Consider the following 22,107-nt stretch of genomic DNA (forward strand, 5'->3'; position numbering starts at 1 on the left):
GGATGAAATGAAATGCTGCAATTTGCTTCAGAATAATTTGGGAAGTGTCAAAGTTGGTGTAAATGAAACAGGGTTGACCATGTATTGATAATCATTGACACTGAGTAATGGGTACGTGGGAGTTCATTTTATTAGTGTCTCTGTTTTTGTATGTGTTTGAAATTTTCTACCTCCAAAAGTAGAGCAAGAGTGCAAGTTAAAGCTGAAGCATGATTCTTCGGATCTACGGTAATGGGGCACTACCGCTGGTGACAGAATGTAAATTTCTGGAACTGAAGTCTGCAAAGGTAATGGCATTCTCTTTTCATTTTTAGGGCCTGAAAGTCAGTATACCAAGACTGCTCAGGAGATTGTGAATGTCTGTTACCAGACATTGACTGAGGTAAGTGGTAAAGAGGAGGTCCCCTTAGGATCTAGCTTTCTGGAATCCCTTTGTTCCCTAGAGTGATGAGGAGGCCTTCTCTGCCTATCCTGTTTTAAAATGTAATATCCCACCCCAAACCTCAGCCCACATCCCTTAGTTCCTTCCCTGCTTTATTTTCTTACCTAGCACTAAATGTTCTTAATAAACTATGTAATTATTTACTTTAATTACCATATGTGTCCTGCCACTAGAATAGAAGCTCTTCGAAGACAGGGATTTTCATTTGCTCTTTTTACAACTTTTGTATCCCCAGTGTCTAAAACAAATGTTGAATGAATTCACTAATTTTATTTCTCAGTATGATGAGCATTTGACTCAACTTGAGAAGGATATTTGCACAGCTAAAGAAGCAGCTTTGGAGGAAGCAGAATTAGAAAGCTTGGACCCAATGACCCCAGGGCCTTACACACCTCAGGTGAGTCTGAGGACTAGAAGCCTCCTCTTACAGTTTTCTTTTTGGTTTGGGAACTTGGGAGCATGTTAACAGATGTATTTACTGAGATACCCTTCTTCTCTGTCCTTCCTCTTCATATGCCTTTCGTGTGCTTTCTTGTCTTCTCAAAGGCTAAGGTGAGTGAGGGCCGTGGGTCTTGGTAGCCTTGTTGAATCCAGAAGAGACAGATATGGGATGAATGAATGGGGTGGGGTCTTAGTTGTTTAGGCAGTATTTAGGAATACCAGATTCCTGACTACCATGGCCAGAGGCATTCTCTTGAGTCTCTGGGGCTCCCTTGCCTCATGCATTGGGGTTCTAGGACATCCCTAGAGTATAGACATGGGCCACATTGTTCCTGTGCCTTATAGATGCCTGATTACTCATTCCTTCTGAGATATCTCAGTGTAGCTCAGATGTCACCCATTTTCCTGGATTGACTCGCTCTCCCCATAAATGAAGACAGGTAATGTTTTATAATATTCTTCAATTTTCATGTGAAAGACTAGAGAGCAAGATTAATAAGAAATTTTTAGTCTTTCTGATCTGACCCTTGAATATACTAAGAGTCTCTTTCATGTATACTATACTCTCAGAGGGCTGGTATATTTGAATAATAAGACTTACCAGAATATAACTGTATTGGAGGCACTATGGTAAAGTGGAAAGTACATGAAGGTTGGTATAAAACAGTCCTGGGTTTGAGTCTTAGCTCTGCTGCTATCTAGCTTTGTGCACTTGGGAAGTTAAGTTAACCCCTCTAATCCAGTTTCCGTTTCTCTAAAATGTACTTTTCAAGATTGTTGTAAACATTAAACAAGGTCATTTGCCCAGCACATAGTAGACATTCAGGAAATGTTTATTTCCTTATCTGTATGAAAGTCACCTACAGGGTTCTCAGAGGCCCTTTCAAATTTAACCAAATATTCTAATGCGTATTTCTCCTAGTTCCCACTGGAAAACGTTTTTCCATTCTGTTCAGGTTTCACTCTGAACTAATAATGCAACCTGTGTGATCTCTGTTGGATAATTGCTGTCTATATCTCATTCATGCACTCTCCTTATCTATCTTTTACTCTCTCTTTCACCCCAAAACCTAGGCCACTGAGGGGCCAAGTATAAAGAGCCCTAAGATACATCTTCCAGGCCCAGAACAAGGAAAGGCTCTTGGAGTGTGTGGGCAGATTAGGTCAAGGGGGCTTGGGTGAGTGCTGTTGCCCAGGAAGGTCCTATTTGCTAATAGGCCCACAGCTTCCACAAGACCCTTTGTGGTAAGTTAAAGCCTGGGTTTTAGCCATCATTCCCCAGGAGAGTCTTAACTACTGAGTGGCGTGTTTGCTCTGCTCTATGACAGCCTAAGGCTAGCCTTTTGGTGAGTCAGACCCTTAGACCCAGAAGCCATCTTCCTTTCTTCCCTTCCCCTCCCACACTATCTCAAATGGTGGAGGAAAACCTGGCAACTGTTCTTCCTCCGGAGCAGTAGCTGTTGTTTTGTGCAGTTAAGAGGATCTCCTATGAGGAGTAGGGTGTAGGTATTGCCTCTTCATTATTCCAGTTCACTCTCTGATCATTGCCTTCACTCATATATACACGTTTTAAATTAGAAAGCCCAGTGCATTATTTCTAAACCTGAGGAAGATGCGCATGAGTGATTGTCCTTACTCATAACTACTCTCAAACCCAAATGCTATTAAAGTGTGTTTGTGTAAGTTTAACCTGTCATAATACAATTTTGTTGTGTAGAAACATGACAGTAATCGTACTTTACTTCCAGCTCTAAATGGTGGTAATCAATAATGTATTTTCACTCAACTATTTCTACCCAGCTTGTATTGCACCATACATTCAGCTTAACACTTTCTCTAAAATTGCTTGCTTTACATTTTCCCACATAGCGTTTCATTCCCTGATTTTCTCTTCTTTTGTTCCACAACTAGTTTATTTGCAGTGTAATGCTTTGAATTCTGTTTTGCCTCTCTTTCTCCAAAACCCTGTTCCCAATCAGCCTTGTTTGTTTGCTTTAAAAACAACAACAACAAAACCAACAGCAAAGTAACACATGTGGGTTTTTTGTTGATAAAAGTAACATGTTCATTGGGACACGTTGGAAAATATACAGAATAAATAAGTTACCTAAAATCAAGTCCACCAGTCAGAAAGAACCAACCACTGTGAACATTTTGGCGTGTTTCAAATCTGTAATGCGTGTACGTGTGCGTTTATAGACACTTTTTTTTTTTTTTTTTTTTTTTTTTGCGGTATGTGGTCCTCTCACTGTTGTGGCCTCTCCCGTTGCGGAGCACAGGCTCCGGACGTGAAGGCTCAGCGGCCATGGCTCATGGGCCCAGCTGCTCCGCGGCATGTGGGATCTTCCCGGACCGGGGCACGAACCTGTGTCCCCTGCATCGGCAGGCGGACTCTCAACCACTGTGCCACCAGCGAAGCCCTATAGACACATTTTTAAAGTGAAATTGGTCATTATGATCTTGTCTTGTTTTCGCTTCACATTATATCATGAGCATTTTATTTCATTAAATAGTCTTTGAAAACATTTTTAATAGCCACATAATATTTCTACCCTCAGCCAGCTTTTTAGAGAATGCTTTCCTACTTTTCCAGCCTGTTCTTTTTTAGTCCCTCCTGCCCTCCTTTCACTGAATAGACGGTTTGTTAAACCCCTGTTCTCTTCAGGAGAGGGAAGAAGGAAGGAAGCTATAATTTGTTGACTACCAAGCATTGGGTAAGGAGCATATACCCATCTCTTAATTCTCCCAAACAACCTTGTGAGGTAGACATTATCATCCATGTTTCACAGTTGAGGAAATCAAGGCTTAGAGAAATTAAGTAATTTGTTAAAGTTACTCAGCTAGCAAATGGTAGAGCCAGGACTCAAACCCAGGGCAGTTTACTCCAAAGTCCATGGTTTTTCACCATGCCATTTTGCCTTGTAGCATCCTCTGGTGAGCTCATAAGCTCTTACCCCATTCCATGCTCTGGTTGGAACTGAAATTTCTTTATCCCATTTTCTATTAGATGTCTCTAAACCAAACAATCTAAATGGCACTGGTATGAAGCCCTGGGCCTAAAAACAATAAGACAAGGCTTAGAAGAAATTAGGTTATTGACCATAAAGGCTGTTAGGACATAGAATTGTCCCATAGCTTTGATGCTTTTCTGCTTCAGGCTTCTGATCATATGCATCAGATGCCTCTCTGCTAGAATGAGCAACATTTGTGAGATTCCCAAAAAGCTGTCCATAAAACTATGTCAAAACTATGTTTTCTCTTTAAATGGATTGTTCTGCATGACCTTTTTCTGCAGTGAATGCTCTAAAGGGGAGTTCTCTGTATTTCTTGCTCCCTTTACTAAATAGAAGCTAAGTTGTATGATTTGTGCCACAGCCTCCTGACTTGTATGATACCAACACATCCCTCAGTATGTCTCGAGATGCCTCTGTATTTCAAGATGAGAGCAATATGTCTGTCCTGGATATTCCCACTGCCACTCCAGAAAAGCAGGTGACACAGGTAGGATATTCTTTTTCTCTTTGTGAGATTGGTAGTATGCTTGGGGGTAGGGGATGGGGGAGTGATGGTGGTGATGTGTGGACATGTGTCAAGGATGATGATTGGACCCCTTGGCCCTGAGAATGAAGGCCTGGAAATGTGATTTCAAGGTGGGACGGTGGCAGGTTGCATGACTGGCATTGTCTTCTATCTGTCACCATGGGCAGAGTCAGGCACAGCAGAACTTAAGGGAAGGTACAAGTGTGAAAAATGTGTGAGGCATCACAGCAGCCTGACAGGTGATTAGAAAGACCAACTGCATTCAGAGACAGAGTTCAAAATAATTGCCCTGCTACTTTACTGTATATGAGTTACCTAAATTAAAGTTATTTTTAAAATTAAGTTTTTTAAGTTGGCTTTTTCTTGAGGTATCAGCAGATACTCCTGATCTGAATCCAGAAATCTTATCAGCTGATCTCAGTCAGGGTTCCACTGGAGAGTGCAAAATCCAGGAGGGTTTTTCTGTCCCAAAGAGTCCAACACAAGCTAGGGAAAGCTTGGTTTAGAAAGGAGGAGTCTCCTTGTGATGATACAGTAATAGTAGACCAAGGCCTTCCTGTTCTTTGTTTTTTTTTCTTTTAACCCTACCTGTGATTTCCAAAGAATGAATGGGGGAAAATGCACATGCCTTGAGCTGTGTAAACAGCCCCCACTAGCTGTGGGGTTGGCTGGGATATCAGGGAGGAGCATCGGTCCTGAGTGAGAGCCCTTGGTTAACTCCTCCTACTGGCACGTCCCTCAATGATGTGCTATTTGTGTTCCTTACTCAGATGCGCCAGGGCCGAGGTAGGCTGGGCGAGGAAGACTCTGATGTAGATATTGAAGGGTATGATGATGAGGAGGATGGGAAACCTAAGACTCCAGCCCCAGTGAGTATGCTTACAGAAAGCTTATGGTTACATTATACCCTTATATGGTAGGAGCCCCAGTAGTACAGGACAGGCCAAATCCCCAGGCGCTATCAGAAGGTCTCCATAGTGAGGCCCAACCTGACTTTAAGAACCAGCTAAACAAATCTATCCACCAAAATTATGTAACTTCTTGTAAGGCAGCAAGGGGGGTGCGGCTGGTGGTGGCTTCTGGTCTTTTACTTGGTCGATTAATGGGACTTTGATCCTCAACTGGTCTCATTTAGGAAGGTGAAGATGCAGATGGTGATCTTGCAGATGAAGAGGAGGGAACTGTGCAACAGCCTCAAGCCAGTGTCCTGTATGAGGATTTGCTTATGTCTGAAGGAGAAGATGATGAGGAAGATGCCGGGAGTGATGAAGAAGGAGATAACCCTTTCTCTGGTACGTAGCTCACCATGGCACCCTCAGGACTTGGGAGGAAGCTCTGGGCCACATATGCTGTTACCAGAAATTGCTCTTTTATTGAAGTCCCATTAGTAGACCTCAGGGTACTGAGCACTCACTCATAGGCTGATCAGATTCATTAGTCTTAGAAGAGGTGAAAAAATACAACACAGGAGGTACAAAAGATGACAGTCAAAAAGGCAATGCCAAAGCAGCGGTTTTGATTTAAATACTTGATAAAAACGAGATAGAAGTGTTATATGTGGCAATAGGGAAGGGAAATGAAGAAAAAAGATCCTGCTTTGGGATTTTTTTGTGGATTAATGGCAATGGCAGGGGATGAGTATAGGAGGAGATGATGGGGGGGGAAGAACAGATAGATAGCACTGAAATGGAAAAAGGAAATGATTTTTTAATTCTCTTTCCAAACTACAGATCTTGTCAGTGTTGACCCTAGGCAATCCTCTGAGGTGAGGAGTCCAGGCAAGATGCCTCTGTAGATGCATGGGATTAACTAGTTCTGGAAGACTAAGCCAATGATGTTAATTCTTTGTCAAACTTATCTCAAGGTCTGTCTCTTTTCACAGCTATCCAGCTGAGTGAAAGTGGAAGTGACTCTGATGTGGGATCTGGTGGGATAAGACCCAAACAGCCCCGCATGCTTCAGGAGAACACAAGGATGGGCATGGAAAATGAAGAAAGCATGATGTCCTATGAGGGAGACGGTGGGGAGGCTTCTCATGGTTTGGAGGATAGCAACATCAGGTAATTGGTAGCAACACGCTACAGGGCTGTGGCATCAGTGCCCAGCTATGATGTCAGAGGGTCCAGCATCAGATTACTTTCATCCATCAAACATTTCCTGAGCACCTACTAGGGCCAGGCACTGTGCTAGGCCCTTGGGGATACACAGAGGAGCAAGACATATCCTGCCCTTGAGGAGCTCACAGTCTAGTGGAAGAGACTGATACAACGAAATTATTACAAATACAGTGTGATAAGAGCTACATAGCATAGGTTAAGTACAAAGTGCCAAGTCACCACTGAGGAGGGAGTATCTCGCTCTGCTTGGAGTAATCAGGGAAAGTGTCACAGATGAGGGAACATTTGAACTGGGCCTTACAGGATGGATAGGAGTCTAAAAGTAGATAAGTGGCAGCAGGTGAGGAGATCCTTAGAGATGGAACAGTATGTTCAAAGGTGCAGAAATATAGCAAAGTAAATTCCAGACAGAAGGGAGGTTGCTGGGCGTTGTGACTCTAGAAGTAGCAAGGGATTATACTGTAGAGGACCTTAACTGGTATGCTAAGACACTTGGATTGTGGTTAATGGGAATCATCACTTTAAGGAAAAGAAAGTAACATCAAATTTGTGTGTTAAATAACTCTAGGGCAGTGATAAGGAATTCAGCTAGAATCTGTTAGGAGTGGAAGAAAGGGAAGGGACATATTCAAGAACTGTTCAGAGGGTAGATCAATTGGATTTAGGAGGTAAGGAGATTAGATATATAATGAATGGGAATGTCACTGAGAGAAGAAAGAGGAAAAACAGGTATTAGATGGAGTGGGAAAGGAGGCAAAAAATGAATTTGTCTGTGGACATGTTGGATTTAAGGTACATATGATACATCTAAGCCGCAGGTATCCAGCAAGCAGTTAAGAGTCTATTCATCCAGCAAATATTTACAAGTACAAAAGCAAGGATGTTGTCCTTGCTTCAAGGAGTTCAGTCTAGTGGGAAATCTAAAACAGGCAAACAGATGATGATCACAGTGTAACAAGAAAAGTGCTCTGATAGGCAGCGACAGGATTTTTCTGGGACTTGGGTAGGAGTGGAGTAGGGGAGCTGGTTAGAGAAGCTGAGCTGAATCAGAATAGGAATCAGCTAAATGAAAAGGAAAGTGAAGGACATTCCAGAGACTAAGAACAGCATGTATGACGACACAGAGACATGAAACACTTCTAGAGAATGCAAGTAGCTCAGTGTGGCTGGAGGTTTTGATCATGATCCGTGTAATAGAGACAGATTAAAGAAGTAGGTAAGGACCAAATCATGAAGGGTCTGAAAATTTGGGGCAGACATTGAATGAGCGTAGTATGATCAGATCTGTATTTTGGAAAAGTTGCTCTGTGCCCCAAAAGAAAGATGGGCAAAAGCCATGAATTAACAGTTTACAAAAGAAATGTAAATGGCCAATAAATATATGAAAAATTAGCTTCCCTAAGAAAGAAATGCAATAAAACAATGAAATGCAATTTTTTTACCTATAAGATGGGCAAAGATTAAAATGAATGATAATGCCCAGTGTTGGAAAAGGCATGAGGAAAAAGACATTCTGAAATGACTGGTTGATAATGTAAATTGAAAGGGGTAGGTGAGAGAGATACAGCAATTTATCATTATAAATCAGAAACTTAAAAAGCGTGCATCCCCTTTGGCCCCCACATTCCATATCTAGGAAGTTATTCCATGGGAACAATAAAATACCTTCATCAAGATGTTTGTACAAGGATGTTTATCACAGCATTGTTTCTAATAGTGGGAAAATTGAAGACAGCTTAAATGTTCTAGTGAGAGACTGAAATAAATCCTGTTACAGCCATACAGTGGAATACCATGCAGCTATTAAAATGATGGTATAGATGTATGTTTATTGACATGGAAAGATGTTCATTATAAACATTAGTGAAAAAGCAGATTCCTGAAGAGTATGTAGAGTATTCCAATTTTGTAAAGAAAAAGAAAATGTTTAAGCATCAAAGTGAAGTGCATAGAAAAAAATCTGGAAGGTCATATACCAAAAGATTATCTCTGGGTGGTAGAGTTATTGGTGTTTTTTTTTCTTTTTCTTTTTTTCTGGTGTATATTCTAATTTTTTTTTTAACCAGTGAACGTGCATTACTTGTGGGTTTTTTTAAGTAAAATTAAGAATAAACAAACAAACAAAAATAGCACTCTGGCAGAAATGTGAAGAATTCATTGGGGGAGAGCAAGACTGGAGGCATGAAGATTGATTTCAGTGGTGCAGGCGGCCAGGGATCACAAAGGACTAAGCCAAGGCAGGCAGAATAGGGCTGGAAAGGAGGGGATAGAGACAAGATATATTGAAAAGGTAGAATCTTCAGGACTGTTGACTAATTGGATATGTAGATGAGTGAAGCTGTAAGTGGCAGACGAAACTATGAGGCTCTCAGAGCATTTATGGTCATGTAAGCTGGCAGTGTGTTGTTGTTCAGGTGTAGGGGAGTTTCTTTCATTCAGATTCTTGCGTATATGAAGTTGGCAAGTTGATGTTTTTGAATAGGATCATTTTTCTCTCAGGGACCTGTAGAACAGTCCAGAACCATCATTTTAGTGTCCAGGGGAGGTGAGATGGGCTGATCCCTTGGTGGCACCAAGAACGGGACTGGTCAGCTAGAGGATGGTGTCCGAGCTTGAGAGATGACATGTTTCTCTTCTCAGTTATGGGAGCTATGAGGAGCCTGATCCCAAGTCGAACACCCAAGACACAAGCTTCAGCAGCATCGGTGGGTATGAGGTATCAGAGGAGGAAGAAGATGAGGAGGAGGAAGAGCAGCGCTCTGGGCCGAGCGTACTAAGCCAGGTCCACCTGTCAGAGGACGAGGAGGACAGTGAGGATTTCCACTCCATTGCTGGGGACAGTGACTTGGACTCTGATGAATGAGACTTCCTTTGGGCCTCCTTGGTCAGCCTTCCTTGTTCTCTAGCCTAGGTGGTTCACCTTTCCCCCATTTGTTTATATTTGTACAGTGTCTGATCTTGAAATCACCAGATTAACTAGTACCGTAGCCTTTAAAAATTAGTAAGTAAGGGCTTCCCTGGTGGCACCGTGGTTGAGAGTCCGCCTGCCAATGCAGGGGACGCGGGTTCATGCCCTGGTCCGGGAAGATCCCACATGCCGCAGAGCAGCTGGGCCCGTGAGCCATGGCCGCTGAGCCTGCGCGTCCGGAGCCTGTGCTCCGCAACAGGAGAGACCACAACAGTCAGAAGCCCACGTGCCACAAAAAAAAAAAAAAAAAAAAAAAAAAAAATTAGTAAGTAAGTAACTGATAAAAAAATCACCTCTCCTGATCTTCTTGGGGGCAGTGCCACCCTTTGATTTAAAACCAAGCAACCCCCTTCCCCCTACCACTAACAGAGTAATCTTCTTCTCCAGTGCCCCCTTTAACTCCATTTATTGCTCTTAGTATCATTCTTTCCTGGGGAAAGAAGAGAAATCATGAAATAACTAATAACTTTATGTCCTCTTGATGTATTAGAAAATTTCCAAGCATGGTATCATCTCAGTTTTCTAATTTGCAGGCTGGAACAGGGGACAGCCCCTCTGCTGGGACAGAGAATTGGATTCTGGTGGACTCTATGCCACACTAAAAACATAAACCTCTTGGACAAACTGAACTGCCCAGTATTTTATTATTTATTTGATTATACAATGCCTTGTTCCTAAATGAATTGGAGGCAAATAACTATAAATGTTTGAAACAGCCTGTATGTCAGAAATGATATGTTGCCATGTAAGTGCGTTCTGTCCCTCCCCCCCATGGGAAATGGTAGGGAAATGGTAAGTTCCTTAGGGCGAAGACTGTGTCTTCTGTTTCTTTTCATGCTTAGGATATGGTTCTGTGCAGAGTAGGTACTCAGTAAATGTTCCTAGAATCATAAAATCCTCAACAGATTCATTACTGAGCGTCTGCTCCACGGTAAGCATTCCATCAAAACCTTGGGATGCAAAATTAAATAAGACGCATTCCTTTCACTGAACAATATCACCGTCAAGTTGGGGGAGGGGGAGTGGAATTCAAGACGTTAATAAATCATTACAGTACTGTGAGATAAGTGCAATTAAGAAGCTAGATATAAAGTATAGGGGAAAACAGAAGAGTGATCATGTCTGAAAAAGTCAGGGAAGTCTTCCTAGAGGTAATTTTTAAGCTGATTGTTGAAGAATTAATTAGTAGGAGCTTGCCAGATGGAAAAGTGCAGGCAGAGTGTAACATGAAGTGAAAAGGACGAACTCCAGAAATGGCAGAGTGTGTTCCTAGTTTGTTTGTTTGTACCAGCCTTGTTCCAGAAAGGATTTAAGGTGGTTTATGTTCCAGTCCCTCAAATGCTGGAATGGCTAGAGATGAGACTGAAAGATGGATAGGAAGCATATCGTCAAGAGCTTTGATTTTGATGCTAATGCATATGAATTCATATTATGAGAAATGAGGCGCTCTAGTGGAGTGATATAATCAGATTTGTGTTTTAGAAATTTTCTGTATATTAAATGAGGAAAAATTGAACAATCATGTAACAAGTGTGATACTGTTTTTGTAAATGACAAAACCCATGTGTGTGTATTTATATGTGCTTATATGTGTATATGCAAAGGAAAAGGTCTGAAAGGATATACACAAAACTGTTTGCAGTGATAACCCTCTGGGGAGTGGGATTGGAGGGGAGGGGGATTGGAGGGAAGGGGGCTATATGCTTGTGTGTATGCTGGGTGGGGTATTGTGCTTTTATTTCTGTATTTGAATTTTTTACAAGAATGTATGATTTTTGGAATAAAAAAATTAAAAAAAATTCCAGCACTAGTGCGGAGAGTGGTTTGGAGAGGGGCAAATCTAGTTCAAGTATGGGATAGTGGAGCCTGAACCAGGGCTGTGGCATTAAGATGGGGAGGAGGGGGGTGAATTTGAGAGCTGTTTAGGGGATAGAATCAACAGGACTTGATGACCAATTGGCATTTGGGAGTGGAGAAGGAAGAATGAAAGGTGGCTTCCAGAATTTTGGTTTAGCTTGATTGGATGGGTACATGGTATTCATTCATTCAGCATTTATCGAGCCACCTATTTTTATCAAGTAGTCTGCTAGATGCTGATACAGACGTTAAGATACAGTTTCTGATGGCAGGGCACTTAAGGTCTAGAATGAGTGGTAGACACATAAATATAAATAAGTTTAATAAGAAATGATCATTGCAATAAATATTTACAAAGTTTCATGGTGATAAGGAGTTACCAACTCTGCTTATGAAGTAAGGATAAGAAGCCTTCGTAGAGGGGAACCCTTCAGATAGATCATGAAGAGTAGGGAGGAGTTTGCCGGGGTCAGTGCGGGGGAAGTATTCTAGGCAGAGGGAACAGAATGCTTAGGGGCATGAAAGTACATGGTCTGTTCATTGAACAAGTAGTTCTGGATGGATGGAATATAGGAGACGTATGTAGTGTAGTGATTATTTACAAGGCTCAGGTTCAAATGCTCATCTTAGATCACTGGCACAGTGTGGAAAATGGATGGGCTGGGGCGGGCTGATGCCAGATGAGAGATGACGGAGACTTAAAACTGGCTGAGGCATTGGCAGTAGGCATGAAATGAGAGGTACCTCGTGGTGACTGATTGGATAATGGAAAGTAAAAAAAAAAAAAAAAGTGGAATCTAGGTTTCTGACTTAGGTGATTGGGTAAATGGTGATGGCCATTCACTGAACAGATTGAGGGTGGAAGGTAGGAGAAATAGCTAAGTTCGGTTGGGAAGCATGTGTGTTTAAACTATGATAGGTAGAAAGCTTAGGATTTGTGCAAACTTGGGAGTAGGTGAGATCACACAGGAAGCCTGTGTAGAGTCAGAAGAGTATGGAGGGCAGAATGCTGGTATAGACCAATTTTTAGGGGTGGTCAGAAATAGAAGGAAAACTTGCAGAATGATATTTCTTAAACCAAGGAAGGAGGTTTAAAGGAAAAAAGAAAAAGACTTAGCATCTATACCACAGAGAAGTAAAGTAAAATAAAGCCTGAGAGCTTTGGGGTTTGGCAACTAGGAGGTCCCTGGTGACCTTAGCTAGCAAGAGAGTGAGATTAGAAGCCAGCCAGCAGGAGGTTGAGGGACAGATGGAAGATGAGGAAGTGACAAGAGAGATCATAGACTACCCCTTCAAGAAGCTAGGCTGTGAGGAATAAAAGAGGGGGAGAGTCTTAAGATGGAAGAAAAATAGGGACTTCCCTGCCTGTCCAGTGGTTAAGACTCTGCACTTCCACTGCAGGGGCCGCAGGTTTGATTCCTGGTCAGGGAATTAAGATCCTACATGCGGCGCCTGCGAAGCGCAGCCAAAATTTAAAAAAAAAAAAGGAAGATAAATAAGTACGCTTACGCTTACGTAGGCTTAAGGGAGAAAGCAATAGAGAAGGAGGGGTTGGAAAAAAGCAAGAGAAGATAATTGTTGGAAAGACCTCTGTGAAAACAGGAAGGAATGTTAGCATAGATAGCATTTCCTCCTATAGGAGAAGAGATTCCGCCCCCCCCCCCCCCCCCCCCCCCCCGCCTGCCCCAGACAAAGGAAGGAAGGAGTTGGAGTTACAGATCAGCCTATAGATGAGGGAGATAGAAAGTTGGAGGAATTCACACTTCATAGCTTCAGTTTCCTCTGTGGAATAAGTAAAATCATCCTTGTGAGAAAAGTGAAAATGGGATGGGAGCTCGAATAAAAGTGTTGAACTGCTGAGAGAATGAAAAACGGAAAACCTGCTAAATGTCCATTAGTAGCAGAGAGGTTGAATTACGGTACGTCCAGTCAAAAAATATGCAACTGTTGGAAAAGAATGAGGAAAATCTACATGTGCTAATATGGAAAGATATTCTTGAAGAAATAAGTCTTAGAATAGTAGGTGACACTTAATTTCACTTGTTTAGGAGACAAAAGGAATGTAAATCCATATTTGCATATTCACAGAGAAGATTCCACATGTTGCGCTTCAAACTGTACACCTCTAGGAGTGAGGTAGGGTTGGGGAGGGGCGCATTCTCTTCACTGTAAACCCTTCTATTAATGTTGAAGTGTTTCTTGGTATTTTTTTTTAATGGTCATGAGGGAAATGGGAGCTGGAGCTGACATGGGATCCATAAAAGGATTGTTATAGGTGTTCAATGAACAAATGAGGTTAAAGGCTGTTTATTTTAAATGGTACCGATTTACTTTATTGTGTGATTTTTCCCCAAAGGTCCTCAGCAACAGAGCTGTCATGGTGTAGAAGCAGAAAAGGTAAAGCAGTTTGCATGTGACTATAAATAGTTAGGGATGGTTAGAGCATGGTGCATATGGAAGGGGCTGGCAAAAGCTGAAACTAGAATTAGCCAGGGTCCAGATAATGGAGAGCTCTATATGCTTTGCTAAAGAATCTAGACATAATCCTAAAGGCAGTAGGAATCTATTGAAGGATTTGGGTCACTTTAGCTGCAATTTGGGATATGGACTATAGAATAGGACTGGAGATGGTTGTGGCAGTCATTTAAGCAAGATATGAGTCAGTTGTGAAGCAAGAACAATGGGCAAAGATTTGAGAGAATTGAGGAGGTAGAATCTACAAGTGGATTGATTAAATGTGGGGGATATTTCAGTCAGTTAGTCAAATGCTGATTGAGCCTAGTGGGTGCCAGGCATTATTCTTCGTGCTCTGAATACAGCAGTGAATAAAACATACCCCCTTCCTTCAAAGAGTTCAGGATCTAGTGGGGGCGGGGAGACAAACAAGTGAATCAGAGTGAGAGAAGTACTCCGAAGACAAAACAAAGTGATGTGAGAGGGTATGGGGTGAGGGTTCTAACTTAATGGTCAAGGAAGACCTTGCTGAGTAGCTCTCATTGGCGTATAAATATGCATGTATTACTGTGATAAAACATTTTTTTTTAATTTGAAAAAGTAAGCAATGAAGGAACCACAAAAGGTACTTTAAAAGACTGGCCAGAGAAGTATGAGGAAACCAGGATACAGTTTTTTGGGATGCCAAAGGAGAATTTCAGAGGATGGAATGGTCAGCAATGTCCAGTATTTGCAGAAAGGTCAGTCAGATAAGGACTGAAATGTCATTTGGACTTGGCAGTTGGTGAGCCTAATGAAAATAGTTTCTTTGGAATGGTGGATGCAGAAACCAGATGGCAAGTGGGTTTAAGAACTGAATTGAATGTGAAGTAGAAATAATAGCTCTCATTCACTGTGCCAGCCCCTCTGTGCAGAGAGCTCTTCTTACCTGACCTCATTTAATCCTGAACCATCTATGAGATCAATATTATTCCCATTTTACAAATGAGGAAACTTCCTCAGGAGCACCAAGGGTAGAAGAGATTAGCCTTAGCCTAGAGAAGGGCCGTCTTTAAATTAAGACCAGAAAGATGGGTACTGGATATAGAGAAGCAGTAGGAAGGAAGCCATGACTCTGGGCATTGTGGACCATGGTAAGGAGTTTTGTCTGTATTCTAAAAGCAGTGGGAAATTTTTCAGTGGGAGTGGGGTGGAGCCTGAGAAGGTAACGTCAGGATTGTTTCCAAAACACCAGTTCCATATCAGTGTAAAAATAGACAAATTTTTTTCCTATTGGTAGTTTAATCTCCTTTGGCAATTCCAGGGTCTTTGGTATTACGGTGCAAATATTTGCCTAAGTATAATAATCTAATTTGTTTCCCCCTGACGTTGAAGATAAGCCACTGGTGTACTTGTACTGATTCCCAGGCCCCAGTTCAACCTTCTTGAGTCAGAATGTCTGGGGAAGACTGGTGGTGTGTATATTTTACAGATGGCCCAAGTGATTTTTTGGCCACGCCACGCAGCTTGTGGGATATGAGTTCCCCGAACAGGGATTGAACCCGTGCCCTTGGCAGTGAAAGCACAGAATCCTAACCATTGGGCTGCCAGGGAATTCCCTCCAAGTGATTCTTACCTTAGAAGTTTGGGAAACTGATTCAGCAACATTCCCAAATTTATGCTATCCTCTGTATCAGCTGTTGTTGCCAAAATCTTAGCTCTCTGTGCACCAGTGCCAAACAGAAATATGGAGACAGAGTGATGGAGGAGAAAGAAAGAGTGGCTTTATTTCTTTGCCAGGCAAAGGGGAACACAGTAGGCTAGTGCCTCAAGAACTGTGCCCCCCTTCACTGGGGAATAGGGAGAAGTTGTATAGTCAGGGGTAGTGGTCAGAGGTATGTGATAAGGATCAAGGCAGTAACAGTCTTGCATTCTTCTTTCTTCTGCAGAGTTTCAAAAGGGTGGGGTTGCTGACAAGATTAGGGTGTGTTCAGGGTCTCCTAATCTCCTGAGCTTCTCTGGCCACTTTAATCTTGCCTCAGGTGGTTTTGTGGCTGCTCCTCCCTTGATTAGCAACTGTTCAGGTCTGCCCTTTGGAACTCAGGGAAGGTCATGGAGGCTGGAGTCTTGCTTACAAGAAATGGGGGACAAAAAGGCCTCCCGGCCCAGGAGCCCCAGAGGGCCCTACTCAGCATCGGTCCCTTCCTTTTCTTTGATATTCCTCAATCTTGAGGAGAACAGGTGTTGGACAAGAAAAGGGAACAATCGTTTTGGATAGAGATGTTAATCGTAAACTCGGCAGAGGAACTCAGCTTTAGGGGGACTCGGTTTTCATCGCCAGTTCAGCTGTATCTTTCCCCAAATCTTTTAGGGAACGGGGCGACAACAGCTTTAACTACTTCTTGCTGAGCTGGGGCGTATTCCTGCCTAAATTTTGGGGAATAGATAACAAATTAGAAATATTTGAGTTCCAAGTCCTGGATCCGAGTCTTGTGTGATTAAGAACTCAAACCTTTGTTTTGCCATTTTGGTGTAGCAGACCCAGTTAGAAGTAAGAGGAGTGACAACTAGAACGTTAGTAGACAGAACAGATCTCATTTCCTTGGGAATTCAGGGGAGTAAGTCTGAAGCCCAGTCTGGAACCGGCACTTCAGAGAGACTTATTGTAGCCAGTTGTTTCCAAACCATTCCCTGTATGGGGAAAACCTATCAAGGCAATCCTGAAGACCCAGAAATAGGAAGCTGACCACATGTCTAGCAGTTAGAATTATCGAAATAATCAGCATGTGAGTCTATAGGTAGAAGGTATGAGAAAGGATAAGAAAACAACTTTCATTCCACTTGTCGGAACAAATACTTAAAGTTTCCCAAAGGGTGAGATGTCTGTTTCTCAGGAGTCTGTGCTGGCTGTAGGCAGGCTTGGCTGGTCAATAGCTGATAATCTTCTTACTCTGGTATGATGTACCCACGGTTTTACTCTATCTAATTTTAGAGAGGCGTGAGTAGTAAGAAGAACGTGCTAAGATAAGATCCCTTTCATTTTTTTCTTCAGGCTGCTGCTGCTGCTCAGGTCATTGCTCTTTTTCATACTTCAGCAGCACCCCGTCTCCCGCTTTGAAGGGAGGTAAGAGAGCTTCAAGGGAAGGGGAAATGAGCCAGGTCCAGGATCTCGGGCAAGCTGTCTACTTCTGATGTCGTCGTCTTCTCGCCCAGGTGTGAGTGTAGTTTCTCCTTTGTTTGAGCATTGTTTTGAGGTGATTTTCAAGGTCAGCCATCCTCTCTATAGGCCACTCCAGTGCAGGGGCCCTTTGTGAGTGGAAATTAATCCAAAAGTCAATTCCCTTCAGTTTTGCTGTGCATAAGCTAGTTAAGAGTACCTGAAAAGGGTCCTTCTCTCCAGGTTGGAGATAGTCCTTTAAATTTTGTCTTTTCCAGTATGCATAATCCCCTGGTTGCAGGTCATGGGGCATCTGATCTTCATCCAAAGAAATTACGGAGATAAGATTCAGAAACAAACTTAGAGTATCCTTTAATAATTCAATTAAACTCCGCTCTGGCTCCGGATAAGCAGTGGCTTGGTGTGGGCTGCGCGGAGAATGGATGCCCTCGCGGAGAATGGATGCCCTCGTGACCTAATGTCCGGCAGGCTGTAGGGCCTGCTGACCCGGCTCGCAGGGAATCGACCGGCTGCCTGAGTGCCCGCGCCACCCGCTACCATGAACGAGGAGGCCATCTGCAGTGCCCTGCCCACTATCCCGCACAAGCTCGCCGACTTGCAGTACCTGAGCCGCGGTGCGTCCAGCACAGTGTCTTCTGCCCGCCACGCAGACTGGCGCGTTCAGGTGGCCGTGAAACACCTGCATATTCACACCCCGCTGCTGGACAGTGATTGGTGAATTATTCTCTGTAACCTGACTTCTGCCCAATGAGTGGACCTTCCCCAACAATCTCCCAACTCCTTATTATGAGTAGAATGCTGCCATGTCATGAGGACATTCAGAGAGCCAGTGGAGAGGCCTATGTGACAAAGAAGGAAGACCTGACAGCAACATGAGCAATCTTGGAAGGGGACTCTCCCCCAGTTGAGTTTTTGTTTTTGTTTGTTTTTTTTTTGGCTGTACGCTGGCCTCTCACTGTTGTGGCCTCTCCCATTGTGGAGCACAGGCTCCGGACGCACAGGCTCAGCAGCCACGGCTCAGGGGCCCAGCCGCTTCGCGGCATGTGTTTCTACAGAAACTGAGATAATGTCTGTTGTTCTAAAAAATAATAATGGTAATGATACGATTAAACTTTACATTAATATAACATAACAGCAAAGAACTACGTGGGAGATGAGTCTTAGTAATTACAGATCATTAACAAAACTGGGATTTAACATTCATTGCAAAATCATTTTCTCTCTAAAATTACCCTCCTTTCTACTAAATGTAACCAAATTAAAACTAAATGGTTTGCAAAATAAGTGTGGTCTCAGTAAACTTGGTTTGATGATTTATATAACTGTAATTGATCATACAGACTTTTTACTTCCTGAAACTTTTTTTTTTTTTCGCGGCACGCAGGCCTCTCACTGTTGTGGCCTCTCCCGTTGCAGAGCGCAGGCTCAGCGGCCATGGCTCACGGGCCCAGCCGCTCCGCGGCATGTGGGATCTTCCCGGACCGGGGCACGAACCCGTGTCCCCTGCATTGGCAGGCAGACTCCCAACCGCTGTGCCACCAGGGAAGCCCCCAGTTGAGCTTTGAGATGACTGTAGCCCCTGCCAATATTTTGATGGCAGCCTGCCTGAGAGCTGGAGCCTGAGGCTTTGACACTCCCAGCTAAGTTGCACCTGTTTTCCTATATCTGTTTCCACAGAAACTGTGAGATAATGTCTGTTGTTCTAAAAATAATAATAATAATGATTCGCTTAAACTTTACATTAATATAACAGTAAAGAACTATGTGGGAGATGAGTCTTAGTAATTACAGATCTCCATTAACAAAACTGGGATTTAACATTCATTGCAAAATCATTTTCTCTCTAAAATTACCCTCCTTTCTACTAAATGTAACCAAATTAAAACTAAATGGTTTGCAAAATAAGTGTGGTCTCAGTAAACTTGGTTTGATGATTTATATAACTGTAATTGATCATATAGACTTTTTACTTGCTGAAACTTTTTTTTTTTTTTTTGCGGCATGTGGGCCTCTCACTGTTGTGGCCTCTCCCGTTGCGGAGCACAGGCTCCGGACGCTCAGACTCAGCGGCCACGGCTCACGGGCCCAGCCGCTCCGCAACATGTGGGATCTTCCCAGAACGGGGCACGAACCCGTGTCCCCTGCATCGGCAGGCAGACTCTCAACCACTGCGCCACCAGGGAAGCCCTTGCTGAAACTTCTATAAGGAGTCTCAGACTGGACTTTTAAAGGACCTCTCAGGGCTAGGAAAGTCACACCAAGGGCTTATCACAGATTTTTGCCTAACCGATGTAGGTGAATTCCTCCCTTTTCGAGGTCTCCAAAATACCTTGGGATTTCTGTAACCACTAGTGGGGTAGCCTTCCTAATTTATCTGATAAAGCTGCAGGGAACCTAAGAGTTTCCAAACTCTGGAGGGAGCAGATAAGATAAATGTTTCAATTCTGCTTACAAAAAAGTATAATTTACCAAATTTCTGTAAGTTATAATGAGTTTGAGGGGAAGGTCTCCTTATACCTGGAAAACACAAACTTAAACCGGTAATTTTTTCAGATAGAAACCATAAAAATAACCATATTCACCAGTTCACTCCATCCTATATAACTAATCCTTTTTTGGTTAACAGCTTTATGAGGCCATCAGGTTTTTCATTAGAATTCTTCAATTTCTTACCCAGTTCAGCATTATGGTCTGAAAGTCAGAAACTTGTATATATCCAAAGTCCTTTCTATAAATCTTCTTGAAGGGGAAGCATTTTTTGCAAAGGCATTAGATTGAAACCGTAAGTGTCTATAATGACAAAAGACTTAAGAAGGCACGTTTGTTAAGGAACCTCCATACTGTTCTCCATAGTGGCTGTATCAATTTACATTCCCACCAGCAGTGCAAGAGTGTTCCCTTTTCTCCACACCCTCTCCAGCATTTGTTTCTAGATTTTTTGATGATGGCCATTCTGACCGGTGTGAGATGATATCTCATTGTAGTTTTGATTTGGGCATATACCCTGAGAAAACCATAATTCAAAAACAGTCATGTACCAAAATGTTCATTGCAGCGCTATTTACAATAGCCAGGAGATGGAAGCAACCTAAGTATCCATCATCAGATTAATGGGTAAAGAAGATGTGGCACATATATACAATGGAATATTACTCAGCCATAAAAAGAAACGAAATTGAGTTATTTGTAGTGAGGTGGATGGACCTAGAGTCTGTCATACAGAGTGAAGTAAGTCAGAAAGAGAAAAACAAATACCGTACTTTAACACATACATATGGAATTTAAGAAAGAAAAAAAGTCAAGAACCTAGGGGTAAGATGGGAATAAAGACACAGACCTGGTCTTCCCTGGTGGCACAGTGGTTGAGAGTCTGCTTGCCGATGCAGGGGACACGGGTTCGTGCCCCGGTCCGGGAAGATCCCACATGCTGCGGAGCGGCTGGACCCGTGAGCCGTGGCCGCTGAGCTTGCGTGTCTGGAGCCTGTGCTGTGTAACGGGAGAGGCCACAACAGTGAGAGGCCCGCGTACTGCCAAAAAAAAAAAAAAAAAGACGCAGACCTACTAGAGAATGGACTTGAGGATATGGGGCGGGGGAAGGGTAAGCTGTGACAAAGTGAGAGAGTGGCATGGACATATATACACTACCAAATGTAAAATAGCTAGCTAGTGGGAAGCAGCCACATAGCACAGGAAGATCAGCTGGGTGCTTTGTGACCACCTAGAGGGGTGGAATAGGGAGGGTGGGAGGGAGGGAGACACAAGAGGGAAGAGAGATGGGAACATATGTATATGTATAACTGATTCACTTTGTTATAAAGCAGAAACTAACACACCATTGTAAAGCAATTATACTCCAATAAAGATGTAAAAAAAAAAAAAAGAATACTTTGGAGGGAGAAACCAAATCCAGTCTTGTTCTAGCCCATTCCTATTGAAATCCATGTACCCAACTAAATTTAGTCCAATCTTAGAAAATCCTGATCATGTATCACTCTTTTCAGTATTTTTCATTCTTAACACTTTTTTAGTGCTTTTTAAAAAAAATTATTTAGTTTATTTTTGACTGAGTTGGGTCTTTGTTGCTGCGCGCAGGCTTTCTGTAGTTGTGGGAGCGGGGTCTACTCTTCGTTGAGGTGCGCGGGCTTCTCATTGCCGTGGCTTCTCTCGTTGCGGAGCACAGGCTTTAGGGCACGCGGGCTTCAGTCGTTGTGGCTCACGGGCTCTAGAGCGCAGGCTCACTATTTGTGGCGCACGGGCTTAGTTGCTCCACGTCATGTGGGATCTTGCAGGACCCGGGCTCGAACCCGTGTCCCCTGCATTGGCAGGTGGATTCTTAACCACTGCGCCACCAGGGAAGTCCTTCACACCTTTTACTAAAAACACTTATCTTACTTTCCTTAAAAGTTTTTTCCCATTGAGTTCCTTTTCTTGTTGACAAATTTGTAATAGATACAGAATAAGGTCTTATTTGACCTCTAGTAAACCGAGGTGTACAACAGAAGTATTATACTTGACATTGATGACTCTGACATATCTATATTAATCAAACCAACAAGCTTCAGCCACCTTCAATACCAGATATCTGTTTAGTACTGAATATTTTCCAGATGACATGAACCTGAAATTCATTCTAGCCAGATTATTTTCTGAGTATTTACATAAGCACTTAAATTTTTAAAAAGCCAACTAGTAGAGGTCTTTTACGAATTCATTTTTGGCAATACCATACACCTACAACACACATATAGACACTTACGAACACACAAACCAACATAGAGGCCTAATAGTTTCTGTTCGAATTTCAGCCCTGAGTCAGGTACAACATAAAAGCCATCAGTTACAAGGGGTTGGATTCAAGTTGGGTTTCTAGCAGATGGAACACATCAAGGTCACCTATCTAGATGGTAAACCCTTTTTACTAGTGTTTACAGAAGAAAAGACACTTAAGATTTCTATTTGGGCTTCCCTGGTGGCGCAGTGGTTGAGAATCTGCCTGCTAATGCAGGGGACACGGGTTCGAGCCCTGGTCTGGGAGGATCCCACATGCCGTGGAGCAGCTAGGCCCGTGAGCCACAACTACTGAGCCTGCGCGTCTGGAGCCTGTACTCCGCAACAAGAGAGGCCAGGATAG

General features: G+C 42.8%; 1 protein-coding gene across 18 annotated transcripts in view; it reads left to right on the forward strand.

Annotated features, from left to right (window-relative positions):
- The window catches only part of TAF1 (TATA-box binding protein associated factor 1), a 98,640-nt gene extending 79,724 nt beyond the window's left edge, over nucleotides 1–18,916 (forward strand). For 3 of the 18 annotated variants that reach the window (XM_032619587.1, XM_032619593.1, XM_032619602.1), the window contains 7 exons: nucleotides 315–382; nucleotides 723–839; nucleotides 4,259–4,384; nucleotides 5,194–5,292; nucleotides 5,559–5,715; nucleotides 6,306–6,483; nucleotides 9,181–13,011. In XM_032619587.1, coding sequence (XP_032475478.1) covers nucleotides 315–382; nucleotides 723–839; nucleotides 4,259–4,384; nucleotides 5,194–5,292; nucleotides 5,559–5,715; nucleotides 6,306–6,483; nucleotides 9,181–9,403 — 968 coding nt within the window. In that variant the 3' untranslated portion in view covers nucleotides 9,404–13,011. Of the gene's footprint in view, nucleotides 1–314; nucleotides 383–722; nucleotides 840–4,258; nucleotides 4,385–5,193; nucleotides 5,293–5,547; nucleotides 5,716–6,305; nucleotides 7,975–9,180; nucleotides 13,013–13,413; nucleotides 13,683–13,721; nucleotides 13,763–16,850 lie in introns of those variants that run through there. The other 15 variants (XM_032619598.1, XM_032619603.1, XM_032619595.1 and 12 more) reach the window with 13 other exon arrangements.
- The last annotated feature ends 3,191 nt before the right edge of the window (nucleotides 18,917–22,107 follow it).

The sequence above is a fragment of the Phocoena sinus genome, chromosome X (assembly GCF_008692025.1).
Source record: "Phocoena sinus isolate mPhoSin1 chromosome X, mPhoSin1.pri, whole genome shotgun sequence".
NCBI lineage: Eukaryota > Metazoa > Chordata > Mammalia > Artiodactyla > Phocoenidae > Phocoena > Phocoena sinus.